The sequence below is a fragment of the Oncorhynchus keta genome, chromosome 1 (genome assembly GCF_023373465.1).
Source record: "Oncorhynchus keta strain PuntledgeMale-10-30-2019 chromosome 1, Oket_V2, whole genome shotgun sequence".
NCBI classification, from domain to species: Eukaryota; Metazoa; Chordata; class Actinopteri; order Salmoniformes; family Salmonidae; genus Oncorhynchus; species Oncorhynchus keta.
The window spans coordinates 54,965,573-54,977,915 of NC_068421.1; the positions used below are offsets into that span (position 1 = coordinate 54,965,573).

General features: G+C 41.1%; 1 protein-coding gene across 1 annotated transcript; it reads right to left on the reverse strand.

Annotated features, from left to right (window-relative positions):
- Window positions 1-3,447: 3,447 nt before the first annotated feature.
- Window positions 3,448-7,555, reverse strand: LOC118388097 (arrestin domain-containing protein 2-like). Its single transcript, XM_035776953.2, has 7 exons — window positions 7,110-7,555; window positions 6,392-6,461; window positions 5,999-6,249; window positions 5,631-5,887; window positions 5,292-5,454; window positions 5,010-5,164; window positions 3,448-4,902 (listed from the first exon to the last, which is right to left on the reverse strand). Exons 1-7 carry the CDS (start codon window positions 7,381-7,383, stop codon window positions 4,849-4,851), a joined length of 1,224 nt encoding a protein of 407 aa, XP_035632846.1. The 5' UTR covers window positions 7,384-7,555; the 3' UTR covers window positions 3,448-4,848.
- Between the last annotated feature and the right edge of the window lie 4,788 nt (window positions 7,556-12,343).

Below are 12,343 nucleotides of genomic sequence, written 5' to 3' on the forward strand. Positions count from 1 at the left end.
TGTTTTGCAACCTGGCAGTCTACAATTCTGAGATGTTGTTGTAATCGCCTGGATACCAGCCAACGTGGAATATGATAGGTTAAATATACAAAGCAGGGAAAGCAACTTCCTCCCAGCAACCTTGACAACCTGGCCTGGTGACATCTCCTCTCATGTGTACGTGCCACTCTGCTACGTTTCCTGATTGGCCCTGTTGGCTTCCTGTCTCTCGTGTAGAGCAGATAAAGACAGAGGGCAGGGAAAGTAATAACACTTTGTTACTTCATTTTGACGCTACAGTGTACCAACACAATGCTACATTGGATGCCTGAAAGGTGTTTATTTGGACCAAAACCTTGACCATGAGGTTGAGTTTGTTTGTCTGTCTGTGTCTGCCGTGCATAATCAGCCAAGACGTTGGGCTTGTTGGCTGGTTGTTTACAATATCCCTGGCAGTTAATACATGATATTCACATGATAATTAAAGCAATACACACACACTCACACAGAATGCTGTCAGGCTGCCACACATGACTAGCAACAGTTGAGGGACAGACACAATAGAAAACCCCAGGACAGTGACGAGAAGAAAAGTCTGTCTTTACAGTAAGCCCCATGCCCCATGTTCCTTTAATGGGAAATGAAAGACTCCTGCTGTACATTCCCCTCTTCCTCTTCGTTCTGCTAAACACTCATTGCAGATCCCATTATGTGAGGATGAGCTGACATGAAGACACACAAGGCAGTCCAGTGTGCTGCTGATGTTCCCTAATCCCAGGCTCTATTCCTAATTGCTCCATGAGGAATTTGTCAAACAGCAGACCACAGCATCATTCCAATGGGAGAATCCCCCTTCTCTTCTCTTGACATACTGGGCAGACAGACACCAAGTAAGAGGAGTCAATGCCCTGTTTGTTGATGATACAGTTGAAGTCGGACGTTTACATACACCTTAGCCACGTACATTTAAACTCAGTTTTTCACAATTCCTGACATTTAATCCTCATAAAGATGCCCTGTCTTAGGTCAGTTAGGATCACCACTTCAGTTTAAGAATGTGAAATGTCTGAATAATAGTAGAGATAATTATTTATTTCAGCTTTTATTTCTTTCATCACATTCCCAGTGGTTCAGAAGTTCACATACACTCAATTCGTATTTGGTAGCATTGGATTTAAATTGTTTAACTTGGGTCAAACCTTTCAGGTAGCCTTCCACAAGCTTCCCACAATAAGTTTGGTGAATTTTGGTCCATTCCTACAGACAGAGCTGGTGTAACTGAGTCAGGTTTTGTAGGCCTCCGTGCTCACACACGCTTTTTCCGTTCTACCCACACATTTTCTATAGGATTGAGGTCAGGGCTTTGTGATGACTTTGTTGTCCTTAAGCCATTTTGCCACAACTTTGGAAGTATGCTTGGGGTCACTGCCCATTTGGAAGACCCATTTGCGACCAAGCTTTAACTTCCTGATTGATGTCTTGAGATGCTTCAATATATCTACATAATTGTCCTTTCTCATGATGCCATCTATTTTGTGAAGTGCACCTGTCCCTCCTGCAGCAAAGCACCCCCACAACATGATGCTGCCACCCTCTTCTTCTTGCAAGCATCCCCCTTTTTCTTCCAAACATAACAATGGTCATTATGGCCAAACATTTATATTTTGTTTCATCAGACCAGAGGACATTTCTCCAAAAAGTACAATCTTTGTCCCCATGTGCAGTTGCAAACCATAGTCTGGCTTTTTTATGGCGGTTTTGAAGCAGTGGCTTCTTCCATGCTGAGCGGCCTTTCAGGTTATGTCGATATAGGACTCGTTTTACTGTGGATATAGATACTTTTGTACCCGTTTCATCCAGCATCTTCACAAGGTCCTTTGCTGTTTTTCTAAGATTGATTTGCACTTTTCGCACCAGAGTACGTTCATCTCTAGGAGACAGAAAGCGTCTCCTTCCTGAGCGGTATGACGGCTACGCGGTCTCATGATGTTTATACTTGCGTACTGTTGTTTGTACAGGTGAACGCGGTACCTTCTGGTGTTTGGAAATTGCTCCCAAGGATGAACCAGACTGGAGGTCTACAAAAAAAAATCTGAGGTCTTGGCTGATTTATTTTGATTTTCCCATGATGTCGAGCAAAGAGGCACTGAGTTTGAAGGTAGGCCTTGAAATACATCCACATGTACACCTCCAATTGACTCAAATGATGTCAAGTAGCCTATCAGAAGCTTCTAAAGCCATGACAATTTTCTGGAATTATCCAAGCTGTTTAAAGGCACAGTCAACTTAGTGTATGTAAACTTCTGACCCACTGTAATTGTGATACAGTGAATTATAAGTGAAAGAATCTGTCTGTAAACAATTGTTGGAAAAAATTACTTGTGTCATGCACAAAGTAGATGTCCTAATCGATTTGCCACAACTATAGTTTGTTGATAAGAAATTTGTGGAGTGGTTGGAAACGAGTTTTAATGACTCCAAACTAAGTGTATGTAAACTTCCGACTTCAACTGTTTGTGCCATAACCGCCTATTGCAATTTGTCAAGACAACATATATCAAATGTTTTGCCTTGCGTGCCAAGCCACCAACTCACCACCAGCACCAGCCAAGGCCTGTCCCAATAGGTTTGGTGAGAGATGGAAACATCTATTTTGGTCAGGTTTTGAAACTGTTTTTTATGAATTTGTTATCCTTGATGGCCTGTGTAATTAATAACACCATCTTAGTATTCTGTTTCCTCTTTCACTGCAGATTGCAGGCCTACTAGGTCACATATTTGGGTTTGGTTACATAAACCAGTCACAGATGGAGTTTTGATAAGACAAAAAATGACAAGAAATCAAGTCAGAAACTCTAGCAGGCCACTGCTATCCTTTCATCCTGTTCTTGTATGTATTAAACAATTGTAAGACCCCAACATCTGCCAAACGCTGCAGGAATAGCCGGAATAGCAAAATTATGTAACTGTACAATGTAAAAATATACACCCACTACCACTTCACAATTATTGTTTTCATGGCCTGCTGCCTCTGAGTAAGAGAAGTGTTCTTCAGATGAACCATGACCGCAGTGTTGCCTCAGCTCACATGAAAACTGCTGTACATGATGTTCCAAAAAAAGACCGAATGTAAGCAGGGGAAAAAAATTATGAGGTTTCAGGTTACATTAACCTAAGTTTGGTCAAAGAAATTTAATTCATATTATGGTTCAAATGTGTGGATGTTAAAAAAGTTTGTGACTGAATTACTTTTCACCAGAATTCCCCTGCCCAGTCATGTTTCTTAGCATGTCAACGAGTAGCTGTTGAAAAGGAAGCTTTAATATTCTCTTCTTTGAGATAGCACTCAATCATCTATTCGAGGAGAACAAGTTGTATTGAACCTCTAGTCAAATCTCACCAACTAAACTTTCTGGGAAATAGAATGAGTTAAATTAAGAAATGAATTAATTGACAAAAAACACAAAAATCTGTCAGTGTTTTTATTAGAAACAAGAATTACAAAAACTTTGGCAAGTTCTGTGAATCAACAATGGCATTTGTATAAAATACATTCCGTTTAAGGTGTGTGCTGCACTGAGCATGACACCAAAGCTGCATTGCTGACCTGAAGCCACCATTCTCTCCATTATTTGGAAATGAGGTAAAAGTCCTCAGTAATTTCTTGGAATGTTCTTTAGTACACTTCAAAGTGACATCCTCAACGTAAGGCTTAATGTTAACACTGAACAAATGTTCTGCAGACATGTATAAACTGTTCAGAAACATCAAGGCACAGGCATCTGGGTTGAGACAAACGCACAAACCACACGGCTCAGATATTTCCTCTTTAGCTGCTTCTAAAAATAATCATTTGAGCCTGAAGCAGCTTCGAAACAGACTCACACGTTTCTTCCTCTTATCATTGTTGTGAACGGTCATAATAAATCAGTACTCGTCTCTATTTGAGAAGACACTATGCATAGGTTTGTGCTAAAGAACTAGCTTGTACGCAACCCCAATTCCTCTTGAATTCATCCACATACAAAGAAATTCACTTAGATTCTTCATCCAGTACTGTTATATTAACATTCAGAATATGTTGAACAGCGCCATATAGAGGATAGCTGCAGCATCAGAATCGCTCATGCAATCATTTCAGTTCATTTGCAGATACTGCAGGCTTTCCCTTTTGCATAGCATTACCTGTGTACATCAGCTTAATATCTAAACCTGCTGACTCAACTCCTCTTCACCAAACCATGACTTCTCAGAAAAGTGCTTACTTGAATGTCATTTACTTGACTATCAGTAGAAATAGTCATGGGAACATCATGATTGAGTCATAATACATAACGCAGGTCGACATCTAGGCTATATGTTACAAGGCAAAGGGGAGTTGGGTATTACAGATGCCTCAACATTAAACCAGCTGATTACTTCTTCATATCACATAGCATTCTTTAAGGCTTAGGTATCATCTGCAACTCCAACTCTCCCCCTAACAAAAATCAAGTGATTCTCCCCCAATATTTCCCCAAATTCAGTAAAAAACACAAAACATTTATTGTGTGGGAATCATTGACTGGCAGGAGGGGCTCTGTTTCCTCATCCAGAGCCAAAATCACTTTGGAGGACAGGAACCATGGGACAAGTTATTTCCTTTCCTTGCTCAACATAACCATCTTTCTTTTTTAAAAGAGTTTCCTCCACAACCAGTTCCTGTCGTCTCCATCTCCTCTTCCACCTTCTCAGCGGTACTCTTAGTCCCTACCAACAACAGAAGCCACATCTTGGGACTGGGTAGCCAGTTTCGGATAGTAATCCAGGAGAAGACAAATCACTTTGCGTAATTAAGTCGGGTCATCGCGTGACGCTCAAGTGGTTGGTTCAACACGTCATGCAGCGACGTCTCATGTTGAGGGGCTGAGGGTTTGGGTCGACCTGCAGGCGCAAAACACAAGGGTATACGTTTCAATAAGGTACATTGGGTCATGAAGTGTAGAGAGTTCAGTTAAATCACAAGAGTATTCCAAGTGGTGCTAGCTCACCTCGCAGTACACCGGAGGGGGTCGGAAGCGGAACTCCTGGACAAAGGCCCTAAGTGGGTGCTCCATGATCCCACTGAGGTCCTCCTCAGGACGGTGGGCCATAGTGTTCTGCTCAGCCTCCTCATCAGTCACCACAGAGCTGTAGTCAGGAGGAGCTGTATGGGGGGAGGGAAAGAGGGGACAGATGAGTAAACCATTTTGCCGAAGGTTGGAGATTTTCAGGGGGTTTGGCATTTAGCTTGGGGAACATGTTATGTCTTGTTTACAATGAGACACACTTACGCTCAGGCTGCTCAGGGATGGCCATGCGGAGCCATTCCAGGTTGACACTGTACTGGCTGCTGACGCTAGAGGTGCGGCTGCCGAAGGGATGCAGGGGGATGGTGCCCATCACCAGCGGCAGCTCTAGGCACAACTTAGAGGTCCCAGGAACATCCACACATACCTAAGTGGTTGAGCGGGGAGAAAGCTTTTAGAACTACAGTAACATGGACACTTTAGTAGGGGTAAAACCACTAACCTCTAATTAGCTTTTCATTATCAATAAGACATGCACTCAACAAGGAACACCTAATAAATGTGAATGAAGTGCTTTCCATTCTGTCTAGGGAGTGAACTCACCCTGAGCATGTATTCCACTTTGATGATGCGGCACTGCAGGATGGAGGGCCCGACTGGTGGGATCTTGATGGCGCGGCCATGCCAGGTCTCCCTGCGCTGGGCCCCCACCACGTCGCCACTAAGCGTGGCCACCACAGCCTGCTTCTGCTTCATGGTGCCCCGGGCGAGGAACGTCTGCGTCTGTGTGATGTAGGCCTTGGGCACCACAGAGCGTGAGGTGGCATTGTCAAACTCAGCAAAGACCGGAATCACCTCACCTGGAAGTTGGAGAATAGAGGCTGTGACATTATATTTGGTTCAGTTAAAAACAGTTATAACTACTTGTTAAGTTCAGGCCACTAGGGTTAAAGGATATGGTTGGTTCTTACCTGGTGTGTAACCTTTACGGTCAATCTTGGCAGTTATTGACACCTGTCCAAAGTTGTGGTACCAAACCCGTGCCATCTTGTCTTTGCTGCCAGCTTGGGGGGCCAATAAGGCCGGTGTGTTGATGTCAATGGGCTCAATGACGGTGAACTCCTTCTTGATCTTCCTCACTGTAGCCCAGGGCCTATGCAGCTTCACCTTCACCCAGTAGCGGACGCTGCCATGCTTGCCTTCGAAAGATGTAACCAGTGTCCTGTTGGAGTAAAACACATCAATTGATTAGACCTTCGTTGTTCTTTAATAAGATGTGATGTTTATCATAGGCCCAAATCAAATGCAATCAACAGTATGCTAATACTGAACCGAAACCATTCATTCCAGAAAGGGATACTTACTCGTCAGGCAACTGGAAACTAAATGGAAATTCATGTCTTCCAGCAGGGAGGAGGATGAGCTCGGCATTATCTGAAAATACATTAATAAAACAAGCATTAATGTTGTGACAACTTCTGATACATTCATTGATTACTGAAAGAGGGCCTTTTGCTTTCCAATGCTATGTTCTACCTAAAATAAATATTGGATAAATCACGGAGTTCAATTTCTCATTACAATGAACTGCAACTGAAGTTTTACTCTTTTCTCATCAAACAAGAGCGCCATATTTATCCGATATTAAAAACGTTAGGTGGTACATATCACGTCTCTCTATACTACTTGCAAAGGGTGGTTCCTTCTCACTGTCACGAAAACAGATTTTTGTCAAACCTGGTGCTCTTTAACGGGTATTTGCAGGCCCTTGATTTGTGGGTTATTTTATATTATTTATGGAAGCACCGAGTCCCCTTTTAGAGTAAATCTAACTTACATTGACAACACTTGGACTTGTTTCTTTTTTAAATGACAGAATAATTTAAAGTTAATAAATAAGAATAATTTAAAGTTAATAAATAACAAAATACAACATCATGAGAGAAACCCCCCACAAAACGCAGTTGTGTACAATAAAATACTTTTATCTTGATTGAAATTTGCTCGAGATGGTTTGTCCGGAGAGTAGCATAACATGGAGCACGATTGCTTACATTCACCGAGAAAGAGTGAATGACTAACCTGCTTGCAAAAGCACTTCTCTTCGGTTGAGATATTCCACTTCGTCGCTGTAGTTTTGAGTATAAGCAGTACTAGACCCAGCCGAACGAGACTCGGTCCAATACACTTTAGCAAAACCTTCGGCGTGCAACTTCAACGACTCCACTTTACATTCCCCTGCAAGGTCCAAAACAACTTTTCCAGACACCACGTCCCCACTGCTGAAAACTGGAGGAGAGTCGATTTCTGGAAAGTCAAAGACGATGTCAAACTTTTTCAATTTGCCGAAAATCATCTTGAGGCGTGTTAATTCCAAAGGGATTACTTTTGCTAAAATGCTCTTGCTTTCTTGTTCAAGTTGTCAAAAAGCGTAGAGCGTTTCAGTTGTCTCTCTAGCTTGTCGCTACACAAAACTGATGCAGCAGAGACGGCCACAGCTCCCTTTTTGCACTATGTGAAAGGGGGCGGGATCTCCGAATATATTACATAAGGTGCCATGCATAGACTGTAGCAGGCTAATAAACATCTTCCCTGGGCGTGGAGTGCTCAGAGCGAACAGAGAAAACAGTGCCTGGTGATTGATGGTTACAGGTTCTTAGACAAAAACAGACTTAACTGAGCATGCCTGGAGACAGCAAAGATCCTCCCATTTAGTTTCACATTGTACATTGTCACATTGTACTATTGTGCAAAGGTATTTATATTCGCTTTAGCTCGGGTCCATTTTTAACATCCTTTACATGCGGTCTATGAATTACTTACAAGAAACCGAACATGCACAGTTTGCAAAATTGATTTTCTTAGAGAGCAAACATGATCATGATTTGAAACGTCTCTAAAGCCCTGTATGAATGATCATGAAACAATTTTTCTTTTTACTATTAGGCTACCACTTCAAGAAAAAGCAATAATGATAAAGGGAATGCGCATAAACATGAAAGTGCATCTGCTTGCCATACAAATACATCTATCATATCTTACAGAACATTTAGTTCCAGGCCCTCTAGATTGCAAAATCAGGGGTGAAAAGTTGTCCCCAAAAAAAACAAAGTTGTTTACTTCTTTGTTTCCTGAAAGTATGTGAGGGTTATATACTGCCTCCTGTGGTGTGAACGACACATGCAACAGCTGGGCTTTGTCATGGAATACAGACGAGTACCAGTACTGTGCAACTTTATGATATCAACCGCCTCCTGGTGGCTATATGACAACTTTAAAAAGTGTGTAATCAACTTGTGAGCTCTGACCTGAGACTTCATGTAATTGCTGGGCCGATGAGATAAAAGCCATGTATGCTTGCATGCCTGCATGAAGTATGATTTTGGACTTATACACTCACGTTGTATCAAATAATGAATGGTATGCAGACTCATCACACTAACAAAGTTAATACCATGTACATATGTGTTCAGAACAGATGTTATTCAAAACAAAGACCTATCTTGGTAGAGTGCCAAATTATGTATAGAAGGCTATAGCTATGTTTTCCGGGGGTCTGGCTTAAGGCACACAAACAGCAGGACTTTAGCCAGAGTGTATTCACACAAAGAATACATGACAAACACAGTCTAGTTTATTGCAATGGACATGGACGGCATCATTACACATTTATCAGACGACCAAAGACAGCTGCAGTATCAGTATCAACATGACATGTCTCAAAACCAAATCAACCAAACTAATGTCATGAAGGGGAGTAAAACTATTCTGCAATTCTATCTGACCATGTGAAGAAGGCTATGTTCATATGACATATGAAATGAGAAAAGAGGTCCACAGAATATGTTTGCTCACATTGCTTTTATAATGAAATAGGACTGCACTTCATAAACTATTTCCCAACTGACTTACCGCGATTAAAGATTAATTTGACAAATGTCTGCACCCTGAAGTCCCAGCCATTTAGCAATTATTAGTCAGACTCGAGGCAAATAACAAAAGACTGTTGGGGTGTAATTTCAACAACTTCCTGTAGAGGATGTTAATCTAGCTGCCTCCACATGTTTTTCCCTTGTTACCTGAGAGACAAGACGCAGCATTTTTTAAAACCCCCACACATTTTCAGGCCAGCAGCCGTCTTCGGCCTCTGCCTCTTCTTGGGCTTCTGCACTCACTCTTTCTTTCTCTTTAGTTTATACATTCCAAAACCACTATTTACAGTCTAACAGTCATAATGAAAGAGAAAGTGTCAAAACCCCCAAGAGCGAGACTCAGAAAGTAAATGCCATGCTCCTTTTCTGATTAAGCCTACAATAATCAAAACAAGTCTACAATCAAACCAAAATGTAGACATTTACTTTGGCTCTGTGAAGGAAAATATGAAGTTCTGTGAGATACCTGACTTGATTAAATCAATGCCCATTCCCCCCCAGGAGACTAAAAAGATTTGGCATGGGTCCTCAGATCCTCAAAAAGTTCTACAGCTGCACCATTGAGAGCATCCTGACTGGTTGCATCACTGCCTGGTATGGCAACTGCTCGGCCTCTGACCGCGAGACACTACAGAGGGTAGTGCGTACGACCCATTACATCACTGGGGCCAAGCTTCCTGCCATCCAGGACCTCTATACCAGGTGGTGTCAGAGGAAGGCCCTAAAAATTGTCAAAGACCCCAGCCACCCTAGTCATAGACTGTTCTCTCTGCTACTGCATGGCAAGCTGTACCGGAGCACCAGGTCTAGGTCCAAAAGGTTTCTTAATAGCTTCTACTCTGTTGAAGGAATTTAATTCCTCTGTTTTAATTCCCAATTAAAATTAAACACTCTGTCAATTCATAAGGATCTGTAAGACCCTTATTTTATAGGAATGGACAGAGTCCCAGTCTTAAAGTCAAGTAACAGTCTTTATTCAAGAGAGTACTGAGTTCATACACATTTTACCACAGGTTATAAACTGAAAATGACGTCAGCATTTTCTAAATGTTCCGTCTCTTCTTGACACTGGTAGAAAGGCCCTATAGCTCTCAAGTCTTCCCTCCTCGCCTAGAGCCAAGGTCAGTCAGTGTAGATAAGCATTCTAGACAGTCTGGAGATAGTTCATTCATTTGTACCAAGGAACAGACCGTCATTGTTCTAACTTTTGCCCACGTTCACACACACACACACACATTATTTTCAGTACTGGGATCAAGAATGAAAACTCATACATATACAGTAACATTTAGTATTCTGATTGGTACATGTATAGTAACATAATAGTATTTGGATTAGTCAGTCCTGATTGAAATGTATACATAATTAGTCATCATTGATAAAAATTCCCTTAACATACCCCCAAGCCATAAGTCTCCTGAACAGTTAATCAAATGGCTACCCTGACTATTTGCAATGCCTCCCCCCCCCCAACCCCTCTTTTACGCTGCTGCAAATCTCTGTTTATTATCTATGCATAGTCACTTTAACTCTACCTTTAACACTACCTAACCTGTGACCCCGCACATTAACTCTGTACCGGTACCCCCTGTATATAGCCTCGCTGCTGTTATTTTACTGCTGCTCTTTAATTATTTGTTATTTTTATTTGTTATTTTATTTTTTACTTATCTATTTTTACTTAACACTTATTTTTGGTTAAGGTCTTGTAAGTAAGCATTTCACTCACTGTAAGATCTACACCTGTTGAATTCGGCGCATGTGACAAATACGATTGGATTTGATTGTCAAGGCAAGCCATGCATGACAGCTGACTTTCTAGTGAAACATTAACTCCACCAGTCCTGCATTTATTTACCTGCCAGTCTGATGGCCTAGATCCAATCCCTATAAGCATGTTGCTGCTACACGTGAGCTTCATTCACACACAACAGAATTGTACAAGTTCATGCTGTCAACTATTTTCCAGTCTCTTGTTATTCTACAGTGCCTCTAAGAATGTCATTTTCTAATCGATTTGTGTTTAATGTTTTCTAACCAAAAGTAGGGCCTGTGTCTTCAGTGTTTCCATATTTACTGTGTCCTACAGTAGGCTTGGTCAAATCCAAGGTGCACTACTTTTAGAGATGCAAGCTTTTTACCAGGCAAGTAATTAGTTCCATTCATGGGCTCAAAATTAGAATTTTATAATTGCATTAATAGGAAATCAACTAATCCTTTTGAACATTTTAACATGGTTGACATGTTTACATTTTAAAAATCTGTTGACAAATAACCAGTGTGATTTTTCCAGAAATGCAGAAGAATTACCTCGGATGAGATGTTGTCTCTTCCTAAAGTAGGTGATCTTGGAGGTGTAGATGTTGTAAACTGCATTTATGCCCACACAGTGATCCTCAAGCCAGTGGGCAGTGGCTACCCCTCTTCCAATGACCTTCATGGAGTGCATTTTCGTCTCCCTGTTGAGCTCTAAAATGACATGTCCTGACACTATCTCGCCGCTGGCATACACAGCACCGTCCGAGTCGTCCAACTCCAGTTTAAAACGTTTAATTGTCTTGAAAGTCATTCTTTGGAGGGAACATTTATGAATTATACCACAAGAAAATGTAGCCTATGACACAAATACCTGATTGCGCCTTGTTGTTTGTGAAAAGAAAACATGAATTATGCATAAACACACGGACCTGCCTATACTAAATTTAACCGTTTTTGAATTACATATTTCACACCTGCAGACCAAAGTTCTGTCAAAGAACACAAACCAAACCTACCTTCAAAAAATGGGACGGTGTATTTGAGTTCTTCACTGTAATATTTACATTGTTACAATGTTTCTACCACATAATTTCTATGCTCAAGTACGAATGGGTTTCTTTAACATAGACAAATAAGAAAAAAGCACATGAGACTCATGCCGTCCACTCGTGTATACGAGTGTGGCCAGAAAGCGACCAGTGCCTGAAAATTCATTCAAATCAATGCATGGAATAAATCAAATGGAATGGAATAAATCAAATACAATATATACAATATATTCAATAGTTGCAGGTATATATTTATGAAAATATGGTGTGAACATAGAACATTTCCCATATTCTATCGGATAGTAATTGTGCATTCACAAAAATGGTTAAATAAATCAGGGCTACCGGATTCACATGCACAAAACACAGGATCAGAAAGCTTACTTTACACACACATAAACACCTCATTTCAATATTAGAGGTCAATTATGGGTAACCACATGGATGCAAAGTGTTGTTAAACAAAGATTGAAATTAAATTGATGCTGAAATACTGATAGTCATAGACTTGAAGTTGGATACAAGGCCAGCTCCAGGCATACACAGCGTCCAATTCACGTCATAAATTACAACACGC

Excerpts from the sequence above, each read along its gene's own strand:
- LOC118388097 (XM_035776953.2), bottom strand. The coding sequence starts at position 7,383 with ATGATTTTCGGCAAATTGAAAAAGTTTGACATCGTCTTTGACTTTCCA. Across the intron at positions 5,455-5,630 it reads AAGTGGAATACATGCTCAGG|GTATGTGTGGATGTTCCTGG; the intron begins GTGAGTTCACTC and ends TCAACCACTTAG. Across the intron at positions 5,165-5,291 it reads CATCCCTGAGCAGCCTGAGC|CTCCTCCTGACTACAGCTCT; the intron begins GTAAGTGTGTCT and ends CCCCCCATACAG.